The sequence below is a fragment of the Anopheles merus genome, chromosome 3R (genome assembly GCF_017562075.2).
Source record: "Anopheles merus strain MAF chromosome 3R, AmerM5.1, whole genome shotgun sequence".
NCBI classification, from domain to species: Eukaryota; Metazoa; Arthropoda; class Insecta; order Diptera; family Culicidae; genus Anopheles; species Anopheles merus.
The window spans coordinates 38,395,103-38,420,300 of record NC_054084.1 but is presented as its reverse complement, the minus strand read 5'-3'; the positions used below and the strand labels follow the sequence as shown (position 1 = coordinate 38,420,300).

Here is a 25,198-nt window from a genome sequence, read left to right as displayed (position 1 = left end):
GGGCAAACGAAAGGAAAAATGACCAGTTTTATAAGACCATATTATGAGCATTCCAATCCGTTGCCTATCTGCCTGTCTGTGGCATATGAATTCAACAAAAAACCAAATTTTTAGTGAGGAACGTAAGGTATACTGTCAACCATTTATGATACTGTTCTACGTTTACATCCCAACATAAACTTTTCCCTGGAATTGTAATGACTATCTTAGGGAAAGTCACACTTTGCTTGCACATTCCATAAATGCTTGCATCACTAAATCCAGTTGCTAGTAAGGTGCCTACCACAACTATATGGACAGTCGCTTTTCGCCATTTGCGAAAAATCCATATGAGATAGATAAAAACATTGAATGTATGAGTTTGTTTTTTTTATTTTATGAACAACGGTTCAAAACTGACCCGATCAAATCAAATGCTCAAAACCGATTTTTATCAGAATCTAAATATTTGCTGCTGTTACATACATAGTTGAGGAATGTAATCTTAGCTCGATATTTTTTTCCTCCCACCACCCACTTCATCATCGATGTTCTTTTAGACCGCTACAAAGTCGCCGGTAGCCGTCTGCTTGTAGAGTTTACTCGTGTATTCGTTAAGTAGTTTATGAGCCTAAATAAGGACTGGTTGAATTATTAATGTGGTATTTACATGTATTAGATAAGTATGTTCGGATCAGTTTTGAACCGTTGTCTGGAACCTAGGCAGTTTCAAAACAATTTTGGGAAATATTTTTAGAAAATTTGTGAATTTTAGTGATTTTTATAATTAAAAAAACATATGTTGACTAATCTTATAAAACTTATAATATAATTGTTGGAAACTGTTGTAAGGTTTCCAACGGACTGTCAGCTGAGGCGATGTTTTGTATGTGCGCAAGCAGATAAAAAGGGAGAAAAATCGCGAAAACTGGTTCATTGCGGTCAAAAATACATACGAACGAAGATACGAAGGAAATAAAGAAAAAAACTAATTTTTTGACGCACCTTAAGTGCTAGCCTAAAGAATTTACTTTGTTTTCTATTTTAGTTAGAGCGGCAGTTTCTAACAATAATTATAAACTTTAAAATAAGATATAAAAAACTTTTGAAAACTCGTCCAAAAATATATGTCTTCAAAACCTGTCTAGAATATTCTTGAACGATTTTGAAATGCGTTAGTTAGTCATAAAACCTGTTTTCCTAAGTGTCTTCATAGTTACGGTACGATCATAAGTTATTTTTTTCGGCATTAGTCGTGTAAAAACGTGTTAAAGTTTTTTGAAAAAATATACGAAGATGTAAAATAGTATTCTGCGCAACTCATTCCTTCGCTGTTTTTATTTATCTATTATGGATTTTCTGCAAATCGCGAAAAGCGACTGTCCATATAATTGTGGTAGGCGCTGTATTTTCCTTCTTTTCGGTATTCAATGCTATCATCTAGCCTTTTTTAATCCTTCTCGTCACTATCGATCACTTTCTACCGGCTCGGAAGAACATTTTTGAACACTTCACAGGATGTTCCTGTTAAAAATGCGGATTCAATCTGCGGATGCAGAAAAATGTAATGGTTTAATCGCTTGCCTGTGTATTTTTTTTTACAAAAATCTTATCCCGCACTCATTTAGGGCCGTTTCGGAAACCAGTTTTTATATCAACTGAAATAATTGCTTCAGTAGGGTAAATTCTCTTAGAAATTTTGAACACTTAACTTATAGCTTTTTTTCTTGCAGTGTAAGGACACTTGATGTAATACTTTCTGCTAGCAAAAATGTGTATGCACTTACTTCACTACGAAAGTCCTCTCGAAAAAATCCATTGAACGTATGCATTTTGTTTTGTTCTGTCTGCCTGTCAACTATGGACAAATGTTTTATGCTGCCTCGTTATTCTAGTTAAGAGAAGCGTAACAGAAACGTTAAATGAAACATGCGTCATATTCTCCAGAATTGATCATTTGTTTTTAACTGTCTCACCAGTACGGTTAAAGTTTTGTGAAACTTTAGCTTACACTCTGCCATGAGTTTTGTGTGAAGTTTGATCATGAAATTATTTGCGCCACGCTCTGTTCGTACTCACTGAGTGGAGAATGAACTGTTTATAAAAGAGTATTAAACATTTTATTATTAAATTGTTGCTTTTGCTCATAAATTGTCTTATTTTTTCTATTCATCACGAGCACAGAACATGCCACGAATGCGTATTGGTATGGGGAGGGGGGGGGGGAATTAAAAAGCTCCACTACACACATGTTTCATTTACCCCTCGTGGAAAGATTTTCAATACCAACCACTCTAACGTTCTCCATCATTCCACCACGGGACAAATAAACTGGATCAACTGGCCTGCATAGTCCAGAAAAGCATCACTTGTACAGGAGCGCAAATTTGGCTAACCAACTAACCGACTTTTGTCTCGCCTTGTTGATTGATGATATCTAGGCGATTCATTCACCCAGCGACGACATGTCTGCTGGAGCGCTTGGGACTGGATTTGGAAAATGTCAAGCTGCAAGTATAACCAGGGCGACGGCGACAGGCGAGGAAATACTTTGCTCGGTGTATTGGTATCCGAAATAATCAATCACCATTGTGTATTGTCCGTTACCGTGCATTCAAGTATTATTGGTTTATAAATCCATCAGCAAACAGATAAGAGCCACACTCTGGGTAAACCCACACACGCACACACACACACATCACAAAAGGCTGCATCTTTCTGTTCAATCGTGTTCGATTTACTCTATTTATATGGTGCTTAATATATTTCTATGGTGGATGGAGTGGGATACAGTTTACAGCTCAGTGGAAGAGGGTTCGTAGTGAGCTCAAGCACAGAGGATAAAATAAACCAGAAATTTCATGACATGCTGTTAGACTTTGTTGATGCCTGGTCAAGAAGAATGAAGATTTTGAAGAACCATAATGGATATAGAATTGATGTATTGAAAGAAGATGATGCTTGCTGGTAAAAAGTGTCAAATTTAACGAAATGTTAAAGCGACAAATAAATTGATGGATCAAAATTAATCCCGACTATAATCTTGTTCCAAAAGTTTCGCTTAAATGCAGTGTACGTTGAATTAAATTTATTTCAAAATGGAGGCTAGCAACTAGCTTCACCGTCAGCATTCTTAAAATGAGTATGAACTTAAGTAGCATTGTTTTACCGCCGACTGTAGCTGAAAACCTGTTGAAAGCCTCTGGGTTTGCTATACTTTCCACTAAGCAGCCCCATGAACGTCAAATAGTTGTTTTTTTTGCGAGCAGGCGCTACAACATTATCGTCATCTGGGTATTGCTCGCTGATGCCGTGGATTACCGGAGGTTCAGCCATCACATAATTCATTCGCCAGTCGGGAGTAGCTTGGTCACTAGTTGCAGCGGCGGCCACTAGTCACGGGCAACCGGCAAATCGACATTATACTATCCCACCCACCGCAATGATTTTCCAACCCTGACCTTCACACCGGATTTATGATTTTGGCATGAGCAGCTAGCAGTGCCTTCGCCCATACACTTCCCACGCGGTGCAGAAAGTGCGATTCCCGGACCAACCGCGATAGTAAACATAATTCAATTACAGTACCATGGATTACTGCCACTGAGCCCCATCGATGAGCGAGAAAGCGTCTGCCCGGTTTTCGTACCGACATAAGAGTGATTGACGATTCTGCTAAATGGGGTTGAATGATGCTCCGGTGAATGACGAATTCTTCCCTAGGCAAGCGGAATGTAAGAAGGGATATGTGCGTGCCTACGTCCGAGTTAGTCACTGTATGTATGTTTGCGTGTGTACATTCGGAAGGTTGAAATTGCGCTTTTTTCATTTGCTTCTTCTTGTCATGCAAGTGCTCTTGCCCTTTTGTTCCGTCAATCTTCGAACCAGGGAGCGGTGTCCTCTCGACCGATCGATTGATTCTCATACCAGCCGGATACATTCCGCCTATCCCTGCCTATACTTTCTAGCACGACTAGTTTGCTCATTTTATGCTTGATGGGATGGAAACCTTTTAGGAAAATAGAACTGGATAGCTTATTGCAATTCGCCACCCATCCCCGTTAATACACTCAATATCGCTCGCCAACAAGCCACGTATTATTACACTTCGAGCACGCTACAAGCTTAGTGCTCTGCTCATTGTATGTACCAACTCGAAGGTATGCCTAGCAGAAGACGACTGCTCAGAGCGTACTTTAGCCAATACTCAAGCATTAAAGTTATATCATTTGATGGTGAGAAGTGAATCCAAAACATCGAATGCAATATAACGCTGTTGGTTTTGGACTAGGTTCCGTTTCAATGTATGTCATATAGTCGCACACGAACGCCCGAAGAAAATATGCTCAGTATAGCGCAAAAGGGTTGGATTTCCCTGGGTCAAACAACGAGCACACTAAACCTTCACTTCCGAGGGACAGATTCATCGTCACTTTTGAGCTGTTCGAAGGGTCACACAAGATTTTCAGCCTCAGTATTAATGTCTGTACGATTAAAAGTACGATATAGGTCGTGCAAATCTAAAATTTAAAAGATTTTCCTAAATGGTATACTACATTTTAAATAGCTGCTTCAAAATCTTCAACAATAGTCAAAAACAAATGTGGCAAGAGGAATGATTTTCAGAACATGTCATTTTAAAATCCCGAGGCATCTTACAACGACGGTCGAAACTTAATACCGTCGTCAATCACTTGTTATCCACCGACCTCCGAGAATGTAAGTTACTGTATAATGTTAAGTTCGTTGTTTAGATTCTAGGTAGTTTGATGGAGTTTTAATGTATTGAAATATTCAAGGCAAAGTAAAATCCAACGAATATTTTGTTCGTAATTATCTTTTCCCCGAGAATTGGTAAATCCTTCGCAGAAGAGCTGAAGGGTTCAAATTTTACATTGTGAAATGTGTTCATTATTGCCATAACTCTGCATTACAGATCCGCTCCATCTTCTTCAGGGACCATATTTAACATTTTAATGCCCGGAGATCCGCATATAAAAATCATTTAAACCCATTTCCCCATAGGGGCCGTCCATAAATTACGTAACGCTGAAATTGGGATTTTTGGACCCCCTCCCCCCCTATCGTAACAAAACGTAACGTTGGAGGAGACCCCCCTTCCAAAATTACGTAACGCATGATCGAACACCCCCCCCTTAATTTGGTATTACATCAACAAATACAAAAAAATATGGGTTTATATTTTTTTATTTCATTGCTTTTATAAAGTATGCAGAGTTGTTTTAATTAATGTTTAATTAAAATTAATGTTTAATTAATGAAAGGAAGGTTAGATAAAAAATTTATAATTAAAGAAACGCATAATTTATATGTTGAGCATTTTTAGACATCTTGCCAGATTGGCTTCAATTGTTCAGTAATGTTTATGATGGGAACACTATCTGTTTCGATTACATTGGCATCTTCTTCATTCCATATCGCATCTTCATTATGTATGTGTATTACTTCTTTAAACCTATCATCATTCTTTTGTTCTGAAGTAAGGTTTTTTCCCTTCTCCTTGGCTAGCATGCATTCTCAAATGCTCGTTTAGCAAAACATGTGATGCAAAATATATTTCACATTTTTTACAAATTCGGTTTTGTATAATCTTTTGGACAGAAGGGCAATATAAATCGTATGGCTGCTCCCTAAACGAAAGCAGCGATTTTGGAAGTATTTTAGCAATGCTTATGGAATTTCGAAGAAAAAGTGAAACATATGACCCGCTGTCAAATAAATTGGGGTTAACAGCTTTTAGTCCATCATCTGTTTGTTCGATGCGAATCGGTGCAGAAAAAAATTACTCCGGCATTACATTCAAATAGCTACTTCTAGGTTCACTGCAGCATTTACGATTCGCACATTTGACAATTTGTAAAAAATACTGCGAAGAGCGTACATGGCTAGCAAACCATTTAGAATCCCAACAAGGAATTGAATCCGTTGATATCTCAGAGACAGCAGGATCAACATATTCGCATACCACGGGGAATCCATCGAACATCAGATCATTCCACACTTCTGCAAGCGTTTCTCCTGCATACCTGAAGTTTTTCTTTTCAAGTTCTACATCGGCAGTTTGCAATTTATCGTTCAGATGTGATCCATAATGATCATGTGGTAAAACTAGACCAGCTTGTTCCCGAGATAATGGTGCCATCCTTCTTTCTACGCGGTTAAAGGCACTTCTGCCTGGTGCATTGGTCGCTAGAAATAGGGCATCTAGATTATATTTAAGGAAGTTTCGAATTGCCACGTCGCTTACTTTTCGGTATCGTGGATTTTCATATGGCCCTCCGTCCACAGTCACTACATGCACTGGTTTTACGTTGCCTTGATAGTGCATTATGTCATCAAACTCAGGTAGGTCTAGCAGTCTTTCATAGTCCAGACCATGTGAATATGCTGTTGATGAAGAATGTTTTCCTGAAGATAAACGTACAATTAATATTGCTATGATTAAGTATATGAAACATTGAATTGTTCTAACCTGATCGAATTGCCACATATGTAGGCCCACCATAGCCAACAACTTCACGCTGACCGTTTCCGTTCGGCTTTATCGTTATACCAGCATATACAGAAGGTATCAGTTTGTGTCGATTGGCCACCACCCAGTCATGGTCTGGCAACGTCACTCTATACTCCATATGCATCAGAAGCGGTGCTTGCTTATTTGCTGCTGTAACGCCGATAGCAACTCGCGCCTTATCATCCTGGCTCAAGAATGCAACTTCTTTGGGTCCAAGTAATGAAGACATTTCTTCTAGCATATGGATTGTTGTAGTGCAAAATTCGCAGTCTTGATGTTTCATGTGTTTGTCATTCGTAGCGCGAAGAAGCTTCTCGGGAACCGTTGTGACATGTCGTTTACCTTCTTGTGTATTCGATCTTTTCGGCAGCAATCTCAAATAAGTTGCTGAGCGACTGATCTGATATCCTTGCAATTGAAATGCCTCCTGCAGTTCTGAAAGCGTTTTTACGCTTCGGATACTTTCATCATGACGTTTGTCCTCGGCAGCAGATCCATGTAATGCAATAGAAACAATCGCTGCTAGCAGTTCAGGCTGATTTTCTTCAATTGGTGGTCTCCCCGAACATGCATGCATAGTTAAATATTCACTTGCTTGAGGCACATTTTTAAGCAAAGTTTGCATTGCCTTCTTTTTCTCATCACGAAACTTTTTCTGCCTTTCCTGTCCTTTTATTTTCTTACGCAATTCGTCTTCCTTTTCCTTCCGTTTTGCAATAAGATTTTTTAGTAGAGCTGCATCTGCTTTAGAGAGTAAATTATTATCTTCACGCTCCCTAAGCTTCACCTGAAATTATTATCTCAAATAAGAATGGATTTCACGAAAAAAAAAATAATATCCTTACAATATTGTGACAAATTCGCTCCAGGTCTTTTTAAGTAGTTGTTGGGCTGGTGCGTGCGATTCCGCTGGACGCATAACACCAGAGTTCTCTGGTGTTTCGTCATGAGTAAATTTCCCATATTGTAAAGCTGGAACATTGTCCGGTTCATTCTTTGTAACTTGTTTAGTTGCACTTGTTTTCGCCCAGTACTGCAGTAATTTGCCTTTCTGAGTCATACTTTTCTTCTCAAAATTAGATATTTTTTCCATAATCAAAGTTGTAAAATCGTTTGGATTATCTTTCTTCAACTCATTCCATTTTTCTGTAGCAAAATCTTGAGCTTGTTTTTTTGTTTTGGAAGGAAACGCCGCCAGTTTTAGGCTATTATATTCGTTATTGAGATTATATCCGTTCTACTTTGCTTTGCTCTTTACCACTTCAATCGCTTCTGCACAGTGAAAAGCTTGGAAAGCTACAGGAAAAGCAAACATGAAGCACACACCAAAGCGTTGTGTCAAACACTACTCAGGTTTTAAGCGTCTCAATTACAGTTGCTTCCCGACATACGCGGATAATGGGAACCAGAAATTTTTTATAATTGTCAAGTTCGTATTCCCTATCAAAAGATATAAAGAAATACCAGTGCAAAACTTACCCAGGTGGGCGATCATTTGTCAGTGACCAGTGATAGGATTGTATTACGTTACGTAACAGAATGTGAACCCTCCCTCTCCCCTTTGTAACAAACCGTAACGCTACAGAGAACCCCCCCCCCCCCCCCCCCTTTGAGCGTTACGTAATTTAAGGACGCCCCCATAAACTGTAATTTATTCAATCCCATTTCCGTCGGCAAACCATACAACATGTTATGATATGTAACACATGCCTTGCTTACCTGTTGAGAGTGAGGGTGTGGTTTCTTGAAGAAAAATATCATCAACCATACTGGAGCTACTGATGATTTTTTCAATGACATGTCCGTGAGCTCGGCGCTAAAATAAATAACGTGCAAAGGTCGTTAGTGTAGCAAAGGCACACACCTCCAGCAGAGCTTAGCATCCCGTTTCTGCCCAGATTTGGCCTGACCTCATACCGTTATTATTATGTCAATCATGTTGTGCTCTGTAAACACCGCCCCAGAAATTTATCTATTTACATAATCCAGCTTCGTTGTCTAGGCAAGCACCAGCAACAGCAGAAAAAACTGATTGCCTTTAAGTCAGTAAAGAAAAGAAAAAGATATACATCACACACGGAAACCAAAAAAAGAGGTTTCCACACCACACAATGACATTGGTTTCATCAGCAACCAACGACCGTAACTGCTCTGGTAAATCAGAGCCCAAATGATCCTTGCCGACCTTTTCGGGCAAATTTCGGCCCAGGGTCTTTTTCAAAAATCCGGTCACCCAAGCCGCTCTAGGGGACTCCTTCCACGATTACAAATTGCCGAGCCACATTCTTCGGATTGCTTAGTTAATGGCATTTCGAAAGCAGCCTACCAATTGACCCGCATTTAATGTTCTGATGCGAGTAGACGAAGGAGATGAGGAAGAATGAAGCCACAACCACGATCCAGTATTGTTGCTATAGCCGTCCAATAAATCCCTACTCCCTGGACAGTTCAGACGAGTACGTTATCCCGAAGCACATCTTTTGCTGGTGTGTTCTCACTCTCAGTTTCGTTTCCTCGGTGACGATCTGCTGGATTATGTTTACCATCGGTCGAACTACATGATTGCCTCTCTTATTCTCGTTTGTCCTTGCACTCTTTGTATCTCGAAAGAATTGTGATACCAGATTATGCGGGTGCTTTAATTAGTAATCCTCATTTCCATCTGTTCAACCCGGGTGTGGAGTTTTTCAGTAATCTGACCGGGGACAAATAGTCGTTGTGCAGGGCAACCTCATATAAGACAGCTCCAGAGACCATTTAAATGGGGCTTCGTTTGTAATCGATCGTCGTAACATAACAGCGTCGATGAGTAGTAGTCTACGAGTGGTCCAACTAGTTACGAAATGTCCCGAGCGAATGGTAAATAGGTGTGTGCGATGCCATTGAAGAGGTGTCTGTGCTTAATTGATATGATTGTAAGAATTCAGTCAGGCTGATAGCCTATACTGAGGTTGAATTAGGAAAAAAATTCTTTATTGTTTTGGTTTAAACTATAAGCTTTAAGGATTCTCCAAAGGATCTATTTTATGCAATTTTTTTGTTTTAAGTTATGTTTGTAAACCAACTTATTGATGTTTCAAAATAAGTTAAAACTAAAAAGCAATTTTGATAAAGTAAATAAGTAGGTAAGAAGAAGGTAAGAAGTAGAAGTTAAAAAAACAATAAAAATGTTAATCTCATATTTAGCGTAAAAAAGTTCCTATATCTACTAATGAAATCAATGACTCGTCACCCAAAAAGCATCCACAACTTGACAAGTCCCGAGCACCGCAAACTAATTTCCGCCTGTCAAAAGAGATGGAGAGAGACACTGCATCAAATCAAGAATAATTTGTGCAAAACGGGAAAGAAAAAAATACCAACAGTTAAATTGAAATTACGAGTGAAAGATAAATCACCATCATCAATTAGATTCTCATCCTGTACACCCACACATGACTTCCCATTTCGGGAAGGAATGATGAAATGCCCGTTTATGTTTCTTCTCGCCCTACCCTGACCTCATTACGGTGAACGAAAGGGCTCGCGGTGGATGCAAACGTTGTTGCCGACCGTGTGGTTGAAAACTGTGACAAGAAAGCAAACGACGCTTGGAGAAAATCGTCTGAGCAAGTGAACAAAAACCGTCCACACAAATGTCGGGAAGCATCAGTCTGTCGTTGTCACACTACGGTACCATAATAAATGTGTGGGAGTGTGTGTGTGTAAGAGTCTATGCACAAAAAGAGCAGAACCAGGAGTGTGGTACCATTTCGTCAAAGCAATCTTTCCACCAACCAGATCTAAGCATTTGCCAGCAGTTTTTTCGTTCACACATGATTGCAGCTGAATCCAATTGCACCAGCAGAAGTAGAATATATATTCTTCCTTTTCTCTAAATGGAAATAGAGCAAAGGGTGGTAAGGCAAAGAAACATCCCAAAAAGCTCTCGCATCCATGGAAACTGGTGGGTTCTTCATCGCATTTTTTTTTTTTTGTGTACCATCGCACCAATTCACCACCAGTGATGGAAACACTTCAAAAATGGGAACATATTTTTCCGTTTACAGTTTCCCGTCCATGGTAAAGGATGCTTTGAACCTCCAGGGCTCAGGGGCTGCCTCACATTTTTCTTCTTTCATCCTGAAGGCTATGCTCATTTCTCTCGGGCGTGATAAAAGAAACCCATCCCACCAATCTAATAACCACCAGCTAATAAACAAATAAAAAGACGGAAAACACAACAATAACACAAATTGAGGACCACTCTCGGGACGCCTGGTTCAACAAAAAAAAAAAAAAAAACTTAACGGTGACGTTTCGGGAAATCGAAGGAAGATGGCACAAAAACTCCATCCCATGTTTCAACCGAACGAAAATGTGCACAATTGCAACGAATGGATGCTTTTTTTATTTCATTAATTCCACTTAGTGTTTGTTTATTGCACAAAAATGTCATCGTCGGTTGAACAACCATCCGGTGTTCCGTGACCAATACGGAAACCCCCGAGCATGGAGCCCAGGGAGTGCTACGGCGTGGAAAGAAAGCTTAAGAATTTCTTTTCATTTTACTTTTCTTTTCATTCACCGTCTTCTGAACGATTTGCTCCTTTGGAAACGACATTGGATTTTTGTTTTGGGGAGCTAAGTGAACGGAAATGAAAATGTGTCTTTGCCTGTAGCTGAGTGTTGTTTTCGGCTTAGAAAAATAAAGAATCATGTCTTAATCCCAGCTGTCGTGTACGAGAGCGTTGTGCTCGATTGGGTTGTTATTCTTAAACTAGAAGCTCTTAGACAGTGGCTGAACTCGCGACAAAATAGCAAACTAGTGAACAATTGGCGGACTGGTACGCGGTGCCTAGGACTCAGTTGCTAGATAAAATGGTATTGAAATTTATAACCCTCATATCAAGATAGAGGGAACGATAGTTAACGCTTCTGTTAGAGCTTAATAAAAATAATTTTAACTTTTCTATTTTGTAAAGGACAGTTGGGCCTTAAAAAATCAAATTTAAAAGAACTCAGAAGATTGCAGAAAACAATCTCAGACAGCAGAATATATGAATCTCAGTTATTAGTTATTTTTTAATTCCCCAATAATTCATTCATAGGACCTACACATCTATTCTGCCTTTTATCATCCCATCATAAAGATGTTAATAAGTTTATTGATAACACATAAAATCCCACCCGCCAACTGCTCTCTCAAGCTTCTCTCCCAAATGACAAAGAAACAATCACGTGATAGCTTGATCAATTTAAGCGTGGTACCACCATACCATTCCCGCTGAGGCGTTAATGCGTGACCACCAGCTTCTGCCGTCCTTCTGAAAAGTTTCTAATATCCTACTCCTAGACCGGGATGTAACACCACTTCTTCCAGCCATAGCCCCAAAGGCTCGTTTTAATGGATGGTCGTTAAACAAAATATTATTCCATCCCAAAATCAATTAGCCTCGCAATCGGCGTGGTTTATTTCTGCATTGGTCGCATGAAGGGAAGGAGATGAGTTTTCGGCCAATCGACGATGCCCACACAGGGAACCATTTGCAATAATTAGTTAACCGTATTTTCAGAAAGTATACGGAGCGATAAAGAAAGAGAGATAGAGAAAGAAAGAGAGAAAGGGAGAGAGATAAAGAGAAAGAGAAAGTGATAGCGGATGCTGCCAAGCAAGATCACTTAAAAAGTACGAGAAAGTGTACTGTCCGACGTTCAATAGCAGCATCATCCAGGAATGGTCTAAAACAATTTTATCTCGCCTTAGTAAAATGTCTATGTTTCGGGTGACCATGAGGCATGGTGCACAGAATCGCTATCATTCGGCCTGCTGGCCTAGCTTTATTTTCATCTAATTTGACGTGCAGCGACTTCCCACCTATAGAGGTACTCTAGCTGCCACATCACGCTTTTTATCACCATTAGCACAGCTATCCTTGCAACATTGCGAAGGAAATAAAGGACATCGATGGGGCCGGCTGTGGTATGAGTAGTTTGATTGAAAACTTAGAAAGCATGGCAGATTTTTCCTGTAACAGTTTTATATTTTACCCTCATATTTCGTGCTCAATGAACGATACAATGGCGACAAATACCGTTGTCAATGGATTGTCATTAATTTATAGTGTCATGGAGGCGCCTGGTGCTCTATCCTCGCATACGGGTGATGGGTAATTGGTTCCCCCGAACGGTTTCATCGCGGACAGCAAATATAGTAAATCGATGCAAAAGGAAATGGATGGTGTATGCAGAGGAGACAATGTAGGAAATGTAATAACCCTGTGTTCAATTCAAACAACTGGCAATACAATGTTCTTCGATGTTTCGTGCCTGATGCAATACGTTGCACGAATAGCGTAGGTCTTATTTTCATAACGTCGAGGAATGGTTCATGGTAGTAGAAGTAATCACCACCTTTTGCTGTTACCCATTTATTTGATTGAACTTGAGCTAAAAGCAGAAGCCAATTCAAATTAATTTACACTCTTTGACATTGATATATTAAACACGTAATCATGTATACAAGCAATTATCATTATCACAAAGATTATTACTGTACCACAGTTTAACATTTATTAAATTATGTGCTTCATTGAAAATTCAATAAAATTTATCAGGTTATTTAAATAGCACAACAAATATATCGGAAACATTCGGAATAACAAACACTAAATAACTAATAAGCTAAAAAGTACCCTTTTTACGTTGAGGTACACAGTTCATACCTCAAAGCAACTTTCAAAAAATATAACATGCCACTAAATAATTTTGAATGCACTTTAGTCAACTATTTATTCAAATTCTTCAGCATTGACTCCATTATTAAGTCAGGGTGTATATGGTTTAAAAAAAAATAGCATTCCACATCACACATGCATAAAAGAAACGACACACGATACAAACGCCTCGCATGCCGTTGGCTCCCGCAATAAAAAGCGAGTAAATCAATTTTGCCATTTTCACCTTGCCTGCTGGAAGCCAACAGTTGTGGTATGTAGCACTACCGTTGATGCATTGGTGCGTACCTGCCATTTGGATTCGAGTTAAAGAAAGAATAAAAAATGGCAGACACACAGCCAGCGAAGTCATATTTGACGAAATAATAAATTGCATTTTAAACCGTACGTTCGCATTGGTGCAACTATTTCACCGATCCTTCACAGTGCCCTTGATGTTGCGCTGTTCAATCGATCGATATGTGACAGAGAGAAAAAAGATACCGGAGAGTCAATAAAATACAGAACGGTTTATTTCGTTTCACACTCGTTTTGATAGCATCTGCATGAAACTTCTACTATCCTTTTCTCCTCCTTTGGTTATAGAATCTCGTTAAAGCATTAATTTCAGGAAAGCATGTTGAGTTTTAGTTTAAGTTGGAAACTAAAAGGAAATGTTTGGCAGATTGATATTTTCCTTTTTATTTGATGATGTGATGTGATTTATTTGATGATGTGAAAAAATGGTGCTCTTTCAAACACCAGTCAAGTCCGAAATATCAACATTTTTATGAATTTCATGCCTTTTTTTATACATTATAGCCGGTCTGGTGGTACAGTAGTCAACACCTACAACTATAGAATAGACCGTGCTCCCATACGAGGGACTGACTATACTACTATTGTAACAATAAGTCATTGAAAGCCAAGCTCGTTTAACTAGTGGGTACAAACATTTTCGTATTTTTAATTATGTTAAATAGATTAAAAACCTATAAAATATAATTTTAATTTTAATTTATTTCATGTAAAAAAATCTATTTTACTTTTCTTCTTTTTGGCAATCTACGAGGTCATGCCGATACATAAAGATTTTTGAGACTTATTTTGAAACACACAGCCTTGTTCTTGTTAAGAGGAGACGGTCTATTAAAGGTTTAAACTTATGCTGGGCATGTTTTAAGTCGTTCGAGCTGATGACTGCATCACGGGGTGGAATTATATTGGTATGTTATGAATGATGAGGATATCAATTAATTAACCCAGATTGATAACCCTCACTCATATTTAATTTTGGTAGAATGTATGTGAAGTTAACTGTGATATGGGAAGTAAACACGAACATAGAAAAGTAAAGTTCTACGCGATTCATTCGCACATCTCGTTCAGTAGTTCATATTTCACAGTTCCCGTATCGGTCCCAAACTAACTCCTCGTCCCCAGGGCGCGCACCGCTTTTATTGCTTCTGCCCATCTTCCCTCTCGCTCCGCGTTACCCGCCGTACCGAGTTCCCTCCTCGCTCATCCTCGCACGCTCTTTTTATTCCTTCCTTCTCACGCACATTCCGTCGCTCACGCACGCTTCCTTACTCTTCCCTATTTCACATCTTCTTCTTCTTCTTTTTGGCGTAACGTCCTACACGGACATGCCGGCCTATAAAGGCTTTCGTGACTTAATTCATTACCACGTAGCCGGATAGTCAATCCTTGCTACGGGGGGACGATCCATTCTGGGCTTGAACCCATGACGGGCATGTTATTGAGTCGTTCGAGTTGACGGGACCACGGGACCACGGGACCGCCCCATTGCACATGTAAAGTTTAAAAACATTAATCAATCCGTCCAAAAATCCGTCCAGAATGTGTAAAAATCAATATCATGTGGGCTTCTTACTTTAATAATATAACAAAAAACAGATTAAATAAAAACGAAGTACATCAAAACATATATTATATCAATATATTAATAACAAAATATTAACAAATTCCTCAAGATAATTTTTATCCTTCTACATACGATCACTTAAGTCTTGCGTAAAACTGAACTCAAGACAATTAGATCGTAACAATTCGGTAGCAAAAAGAAAAAAACGACGGTGGTGAAAAATAATATAGCCTAAAATTTAAAACTGTAGAAAGTTACAAAAAAAGCATGTCAAATAATGTATCAGCAAAATTAAAAAAAAAACTTAAACAAGATGTTACAAATTGAACCCGGATGGTGATGGTTTCTTACCGTCGAGCTTTGCTTCGTACTATTTTTTCCACTTGATCGTGTCTCGAGGCATCGCATGGCGTACATGGTCAGCGTACAAACAAACTTACGAATCGAAGTCAGAATTCATGCTAGTAGAAAATGGATTTTAAATTGCTCTAAATTGCAGTGTCCTGCAGAGGGTGGCGGGAGGCCAAACATAACCTTCTGTGTCATGGTACCGTGGTGCTTCCGCGAGGCGTTTGAAATTTCACCGAATCACTAGCTCTGCTGGAACGCGAGAACAACCGTACGCTGGCGGTTCGATGGATATCTATGTTTGGATTGTGGATTTGTGCATGGCGCAAACGCACACACATACAGGCAAACACACATTGGCTTTCTGCCTCTCCAAATCACTCCAAGAGAAAATCCAAAATCGAGGACACATAATGCATCCATTCCCATCGAAAACCGAAGAGAGCCATTGGATTGGTTGGGAGGTTGGTGAGCTGGGTCGGTGAGGGTTTTGGTATCGAGCGAACAATGAATGTGGTTGTTTTTTTTTATTTCACCTTTGTGCAATTATTTTTGTTGCATTTTTCCCTTTCTGTAGCTTTGCATTACAATTACCGTGGTTGAAGACCGTAATAGAAGCAGAAAAATCGAAATTTATCTACCGGTTCTCCATAAGTGGTCACTGATGCTCGGGAGCGTTCAGTTTAGAATCAATTGCGTGAGAGACATATGCGACTACTGTTTATTTAAATTATATTTATATATATTTACAACATATTTACATATGTTACTACTGGATGAAACACGACATTAGGATCAAAATTGAAATATTCTTTCATTTTCCGTTTAGTTTGCTATTTCTTGATAGGATCTATATTATAGCGCTTTTTTGTGATAATGCAGCGGTACTTGTATTTTTGACGCGCAGTTTAAGTGCACCGCTTTAAACAACCAACTTAGAAGTACATTGTGTGTGTTTTGTTTTCTTTTCAGTTACTAAATTCATCAAAACAGGGGTCGGTGACAAGAACGACTTCCCACTCTATTTCGAGAAAGTTATCTATGAGGTGGACATCAACGAGAATGTGGAAATCAATCACAACTTTCTCAACGTCAGCGCAAAGACGCACGATGAGGGTAAGTACTATGATATAACATACTGGATTGCTCAAAAAATTTCATTATAAAAGAAAAAAGGAGTTAATTGCTATGATGAAATAAAACAAAAAATTCTAAATTTTTACCTAAACCCAAATCTAGGCACTTTAAACCATTGGACTCATTTTCAACACAGTCGTTTATTATGTTTTATCTTTTTAAGATAATGGTGCGTTCTTAAAAATATATGAGAAAAATCACATATAAAATGTTTTACCAAATATTTGCCCCTTCTTTCAGATCATTTTCTATTACCTTTGATAAGCGCATATAAACAAGAAACCTTCAACAAAGACGAAGAGTTCGCAGTCTTAGTAAAAAAGTACGCCTCACTTTATCTCGAATACCGTTGGTTTTTCCATATCTGTGGGAGTGCACAAGACTGACCTGTGCAAGAATTCATGTTTTCTTACGCCTTGTATGCACCTTTCTCTGTTTCTTGAAACAGTTTTCCTGAGTAACCTCCAGGAGTATTGCATTCGTGTAAGTCCGTTTTTGCATGACGCATGTCACTTACCTCTGTTTGTGTGGAAATATGTGTAGGTATGAATGTGGGTTTGTTTATAAATATAAGTACGAAGATATCATACTGTTTTCTGTACTTGCTACTTTGTAGTAAGAAAATACAGCTTTTAGTATATTTACTTTTTTTCCCATTAAAATGGAGCCTGGGCGCATTTTCAATGTTCGAAGCTTAAATATTTTTGGGTGATAAAAACGCACTTGAACGGGAAAACAAAGCAATTTGGAACCGGATGTTTTTGTACATCGTATTTGTTTTTGTGTTGTTTCTAGTTGTGAACTTTGTGAGCAAGATAAACTAAACAAAAATCTTTTGATTTCATCTGAAGAACAGTTTATCATTTGAACGTTATGGACAACAAACCAACTGTTTGTAAAAGCACAATTACATGTTAATAAAAAAACAACTTTATAAACAGGAAAACCTATAAACATAAAGCAGTCTAGAAACCAAATTCTGCAAAATCTAATCGTCAATGAAGGCTGCTTGTAGGATAATGGTACAACTGCTACACGAAAAAACGTTTCTTGTGTATGTGTTTGCTTTTCTTCATTTGTGTTTGAATCAATTAATTTCGATTTCATTTGAATTCGGAGCATCTCTCCTATGCTGAGCTACAACTACCTCACGTTTGAAGCAAGTGGAACCACACAAAACTCGAACACAAAATGCCACCCAGCCAGCAATACAGTTTCTTCCAATACCGGTCCGACTGTGTTTCCACAATCATCAAAACCTTCTGATAATAACCATAGCGTTGCTGCCTGCCTTCCTTTTGCAAACACGAAACAAGAGTAAATCGATAAATGGAATCAAGCTGGTTACGCGATATTAAACAAATGGTGCCGTTTTAACCAGCAAGGGTGGGACGCTCGTTATTGTTAGTATTAATTCAATAAATTAATCCCTTAACCAAAGACACTCAAGGCCAGACCATGATGTGCACGCAGGAGCAAACAAGTTGATTTTCAATCAGTGTAGCTTTTCAATCCACTTCGCCGCTATTCTAGAGCCAGCGATTTAATGTGCCGCCGGCTTTCAGTTACGGTTGACTGATTTAACCAATTTGCTAGTGATTCGAATAAATGCAAAGGAAATAACGAAAATGGATGCCCAACATAGCTTCGTTTCTTCGGTGTTGTACGGAGCATTGGTACTCGTGCGTAAATTGGGAAAAGAGATGGATAAAAATGGAATACCTGAGCACGAGCTGCTCACTGATGATAAACATAATCCTGTACCAGTGCTCATTCCACGGAAACGTGAAATGAGTATGACCCATGAGAATTCCTGCCTGTATGGGGCACCCAAACAAGTTGTCAAATCGCACCGAGACAAGTCCGTTTTGAGGTGTATAATTTGTGACGGTTGAATATTTTAATTTGTGGAGCGTTTTGACTTATAACAATTTTATTTGTGTTGAAGCTCGCGTGCGTGCATAGAACGACACAAATTAATTACCGTATAATTAAACAGGTCTTAGCTTAGCTTTACAACCTGTTAAACGTACTTATCTTTTCAACCGTCAAACACGCTCAGCTGATTTGTTTGCGATGTAATAGCTTCTAGGAAGTGTGGAATCATTTTACTGCATGGGGTGGGAAGTTGCAATGAAGGCAGCTGATCTTCCAACCGTTATTGATGCTAAAGATGTAATTATTTCTTTGGTTTTGCTGAAGACTTTTGTAACGTTTCATTCAATTTATTTGAAGCTATTTGGATCGGACATAATCAATACTGAATTCTTTAGGTGAGCTGTCCGTGTTGATGAATCTATCCTCCGATTGATGAAGTTAGCAATGCTTTTGATTGATTTTGAATTATTTTATTTTATAACCAAAACCGCACAATTTATTTTTGTATTTTAATACCACACAAATAGTTTATTAACTTACTCCAATTGTCATCTTACCATACAAATATTTCATTAACTAACTCCAATTATCATCTTACAGTTGTTACACAGCTAACCAAAATTATAAGCTTTGTATTCTTCGAAAATACGAACTCAATTTATTTTCACTCACTAACTCAGGTGTTTCAATACCAATACCTCTTTTTTAGCGATTCAATAATTGTTACTAAAATATGAAATGGTGCTCGTTCTTATTCTTTTATTTTATTTTATCAACCATAAACATGAAAGATGGCATAACATTCAAGTAGCAGAGCATCGGAGGCAAAAATATCAATAAAACTATAGCAAACAAAATTACGGTAGCTTGTTTGGATTAGTCAGTGGTTTGAATAATTTTCAAAGAATTTAAAGTAGGGGATATATGAACTAAATAATTATATTGTTTTTTTCTTCAGCAAATTTAATAAAATAATGAAATGAAATGAAAATTGGTTTTAAATATGGCAGTTCAAAAAAGGTAATTTGAAGTAGTATTTAATAAGTGTGGCCTTTAACACTAAAAAAAGAAAAATAAATGCTAGAAATGAAAAACAAAAGTGGTTGTAAAATGCATTTATGAAACCCAAGTAAAAACAACACAAAAACAAACTAAAAAAATTGAAATGCTTTTTTACCTTTCCGCAGCACATGTTATCCTGAGGGAAACATTTAAAATTACTTTACCTGAGTTCGCATTCTCAAAATTGCACGAAAATTATTCGTCACATTTTGACGCGCAGTCATATCTGAATTTATCAGCACAAAGATTAACAAAAGCATCTTTCATTTTGGCGTGACAACAAATTAATATCATCTCTACACCCATCTCGAGTGGTAGTCAGCTACATATCCTTACAAACCAAGTGTGCCATTTCTTCGGAGTGGATCGGAATAAAATTACTCCTGCAAAATTACACCTACATCCATACACACTCACGCACTGTTCGATCAGTTTTGCTCAAAACACCCATGCCTTTGAGATGCAGTATAGATACCGGAGTGTTCACGCTAAACCCATCCAATTAACTTCCAACAAGGCGAGTCAGTACGTGGAGCACCCGTAAAAGGAAATCTGACAAGGGAATAATTTCAACACACTACAAGCTTCCTAGATGCCAGTAGTTTACATTGCCAAACTTAACAGGCAGACTTGAAGATGCTACGGGCGTATACACACGGTCCTGGTCGTAGATGCACCGTCCGTTCTACAGCGCTTTGCAAAGCAAAGGAAGATAATGTAAACAATCTTAAGCAGAGGTGAAAGGACGAACAAAGCATGTTCGGTTTGCAAGGAAGCACACACACAGTACACAGTACATTAATACACAGGGTGTTTTAATTATGTACCAGTATTATAGTGGCATTTTTCAGATTGTTCCAAGCATTCGAGTGGAAAGTAAAGCAAACACCCTCACAATCTTGGCCCAAATTGGCTGTAGCAACATCTCAGAGCGACAGAAGACCGAAAAGTGGCTGTAGTACAGCTGCAGAGTATTTTCTTAAACTCCCCTCGGTAAATATTCAATTTTCTTATTTGCACCCTTCAATTCTGTGAAGATGCTCACGCCAGGAAGTAAAGCTTGAGAAAAATGGCAACTTAAGAATAAAGTATCAGATTAAATAAAAAGCATTATATCGGTAAAACACTGAAGTCCGATGATGGTGCTCTTGGCTGTAATTTTAGTTTTGTACATACAGAGAAGCAAAGTTCAAGGAGTAGCGTCACGGGTTTTTGAATTATTAGAAACTGAATACGTTGGTGCTAGCTTCCGTTGGAATGCGGCTCACGGTACGTATACAGATATCTCCGCTCATGCGGAAGATGGACGCATATTTTAATTAAACTGAATGTAATAACATTCCTTGTCAGAGTCGTTTTCCTGCACAGGTGAAAGCTGTCCTGCAACCTTACATCATAATTATTTTGCTATATTTCCTCATCTTTACTACCAACGTCATATTTCATTTGATCAGTAAACCCGTCTGCAACGGTGTACTTTGAATTGTATTTTCAGCTGATTTAAGGAATCTGCATGTCCTCCACCTCAAAGCTTGTTTGTGTGTGTACATGCATACACAGATCGAGTGCTGCCGCAAATATCCTCGTTCGTGTTCTGCTCGTTAGCTGGAAACCCATCCAAACAAAGAAAAGAAGAAATTAAGTTAAGAAATCAAACAAATCATTGCCCAGAGTAATGTCGAGTCTTGATGTTTTTGAAATGGTTGGGGCAAAGCAAAACTGAAAGGCGTATACCAGGTATTTCGACTCTACCCTAACTTGCGTTGTTTCTTGCCCGTCCCAGATTGGGTACCTGAAATTTCATTTCGATCTTCATTACACCTCTGAACATTACCGGACCGGTGTTTAGGTTTGGTGTTCTAGAAACCATGGGTCATAATTAAAATGGTTCGGGCTGCTCAACATTGTACCTACTCTAGCAGAAACCATTCCCATGTACTTCTCCCAGTGCAAGCGTCACATCCGCTTATGCTACAACATTTTGCCATCAAAAGTTGCGCATTTGTGCTGTCATTACAGTAGTCTTACCAGTTTTCGTACCACTTGTAATCTTTGGAAGTTCGTGCCAGAATCCTACTTCCTCCCAGTGTCGGTTGCGCAAGAATTATCCACGTAGTACACTGGAACTTCCAAAGCAAGAAACCGGTTGCCTCGTCACAACTTCCGCTACAAGCACACGAACATGCTTATGGCTTTCATGGTCAAGCATGGCTTCCGCTCGATTCTGGGATTCCAATTTGCCAAGCAACAAACACGCGCTCTTATGCCAACTGGTACCGCTTTGGATAATGACATGGACAAATCGAGGGAATGACTTTCTTGTCCTATGCAAAATCTCAGCTCGGTTTAGTAGATTAAACGTTTTAGTCACAAGTGGTACGTTGCGGCGTACCATCGAGTCGAACTGCCTTCCAGTGAGGAAAACGAAACAGACAAAGACCATCATCGGAAGCAGACGTAGGATGACTTTGCCCGGCACTTGGGTAAGTGTCTGTATGCCATATTTCTAAGCGGGCCCGTTTTTGAAATACGAAATGTTTATAATTACGAAAGCTGTATGAACTCCCACAGAGCCATGCGAACCCATCTCCGAAAGGAGGCAAAAGGATGATGGCCCCTGGAGCGGACAAGGCTTCACCTTCCACTCGAAACGAAACAGACGATGTGACGATGAAATTAGTAGTGCCCTGGTTTTGCTTCCGTTCCCTAGCGGAATTTTTTTTCACTATCACGTTTGTACAAACCAGTTAAACAGTTGCAGGAGTACAAACATAAACATACCTACACGCACCTTGCAAGAGTTCACACAAATAAATTCTTAGAATGAAAAGCTTGTTGATGAACACGTGGTTCGAAATAACGAGCAAATGTTTATCGGCATGTCATCGCAAATCTTTCCTTGCCTTAAATGAGTTGTTCAATAAGTTGTTTGTAGGGAAAGCACTTGTAATATTTTGTATGCTGGTGAATTACTTCAAGAATAACAAAAAACGTTCGTTTTCATCTACAAAAATGTTAGTCTTACCTTCTAACCAATAGCTAGAGACAGTGTATTATACATTCTTAGGAGACCTTTTGCCACAATATTTACCGCATGGTCTCATAATTGCCTTTCTATCGTGGCCGGAATGCCATCTGGGCATTATGTATGTATTTTACAAAATTTTATTACACACAATATAAACGACGCCCATAAAGGTAAAGTGTTAACGATAACACTTTTTTATCACACACAAGCACAGATTGACTCTCTTTCCTATTCTCATCATATCGCGGAAAGCAAGATTCTCAGCGACACGCTTTCCTTATTCATCAGCTTTTACGTTCTCTTTTCCGCTTACCTACCATCTGAGAATTGAGATTCGCGCTTATCCTAAAAAGCACACGTTCCTTTGTCAACGAATGGTTCGTTGATATGCTAATCAGGAAAACTAAAACAAGCACAAACTCATCCACTTCCTCGGTAACACAGTTTTCTCTCCACAAAAATAAAGCGTATAATGGACAAATAAGACAAGCATATCCTCACACAAACTTAGCAAGTAATGAAAACGCCCGAGACATACCATTAAAGCATTTCCACCATCGCTCGTTTGGTCCCAATCATTCCACCGATTCTTTATAAACGCGTCCATTGTTCTTCGTTGGCATAGTTCGTTCCAGATGCTGTTGCACATGGGAGGGAAATTTGAGAGATCGAGGAAAGAAAAGTGCCGTTCACACGATGGTAATTATAAAACTGATTTAAAATGGTAATTACTTCATTAACTATTACTTTAGACGTTAAATTAATTGAAATCTTAGACTGGGAAAACGTGAAAAACGAATTAAAAAACACTCTCCCACAAGCACATCTGTTCATGGTTGAGCTTACAACTAATTTAGCAAAGGTGCTGCTACTTTAAATCGAGCATTGATGTGCCTTTTAGATTTAGTGATTGCGGTTGGCGTATGTTAACGTGCAATTTCACGAGATTCAGTATGTCAAACTGTCTAGTATTCAAGTAGTACCGGTTGCTTCAGCATGGTTCGTTGTTATTGCTTCTAAAAGGAATGCTAATAGATTTCTATTCAGTAATTTCGAAAGGAAACAGCATTGACCAGCTGCTACATAATTCATACAAGTGTTGTCGATGTTCAAAGTATCAATGTATAGTTTTTAAAGTACTTCATTTAAAACAACAACTGAACACAACCACGAACCCAACTGAAACGCAACAGCAGATGAACTGCCGTCGGCCGTTGAAAATCGAATCTTTCAATAATCGCCTCATCCCATCCCACCGTGGACGAATCCGTTCCATCACCCGCTTTACCTTCCAACTGGCTTGAAATGAAAGCATCTGATTCCATGTCGTTGACGCCTGTTGGGTTTCCATCCTGCTGCCTTCCTTTTTCACAGCCACACAACCGGCCAACTCCACCGGATCGGTCTGGAATGGCTAAATTGAAATTATAAATCAACTTCGCCAAAAAAACTCCCAGCCCGTCCGGTGACGATGACGGAAACAATGTTTTAATTTAATTATTTTGATAACGATTTTCCGTTGCAGCGTATCGAATTTCCTTCGAACAACATAAATGGGTGAAGTGACAAAAATTAAACGAGAAGGAAAAACACAGATACACACACCCAGGGACGAAAAGACACCAGGAATTGGGGGTACTCGAGTGACTAGCGTCGTGTGATATGCATCGCATGATCGTTTCTTTATGGACAAGATTGGCGTCCCTTTTGCTTGAGGCATTAAACCTTCGAGCTGAAATTGGTTGAGCGTAGGAATTGGATCACAAGGAAAGATTATGCAGTAAAGCAATTGAATATATAGCTTAATGTTATCAAATATTAACCTTTCAACATTCATTTGTTGCTTGATTTGAAAGTAATTACAATCAATGAAAAATAAATAAAAATATATAATATTATAGTTTTAATACAGTACGTTATCCCAGCTTGAATGGCGGACGCCTCCATGCATCTTGCCACCTCAATTTGGGCCTACCACGCCTCATCTGTCCTTGTGGACGGCCTAAAAAGACTTTACTGGATAACGGACTGGCAGACGAAGGCGCGAGACCGTGAGCGGTTTCGGACACTCCTGAGGCAGGTCAAGACTGCAAAGCGGTGGTAGCGCCGGATAAGTCAGTAAGTAAGTTTTAATACAACTTCATTCCGAAAAAACCAATTTGGAGTGAAGGCAAATATTGTTTTACAGTTCTTAAATTACTCAACAACGCAAAAGTACAAAATTGATTATTTAGGTTAATTGCGAGCATGTTCTATCAGTTATATAATAAGCAACAATTAACAACAATCTTCACGAAACTACGATTTTATGAAATTGTTCAATAGAAATCATTTGAGTCTTTAACAAACACTGTCTAACAAATTCAACTGTTTAAAGTAATACGAATAATTTTGACGTAAGAATAAATATGGTTGATTGATATACACGTGTTTTAAATGTTGTATCCTCACAAATGGAACATACAGTCGTATACGCCATAAACAGAATACTTATATTTTACTACTCTTTGGTATGTTTACATTGATTCGCGGATGCAACGGAAAAACGCACACAACCAGCAAAGCGAGAGAGGACGTCTAATCTCCCTCGGGCCGCGATCCTTACTGCCGACGTAATCCGCTGACAGCCCCGCTGTCATACGGTGAGCCCA

At 38.8% G+C, this 25,198-nt stretch overlaps 1 protein-coding gene across 1 annotated transcript in view; it reads left to right on the top strand.

Moving 5' to 3' along the window:
* Window positions 1-25,198, top strand: part of LOC121595650 (neural-cadherin-like) — a 126,268-nt gene that overhangs the window by 55,200 nt on the left and 45,870 nt on the right. The window contains exon 3 of the mRNA XM_041919776.1: window positions 16,415-16,558. Within this exon, the coding sequence (XP_041775710.1) occupies window positions 16,415-16,558 (144 nt within the window). The remainder of the gene's footprint in view (window positions 1-16,414; window positions 16,559-25,198) is intronic.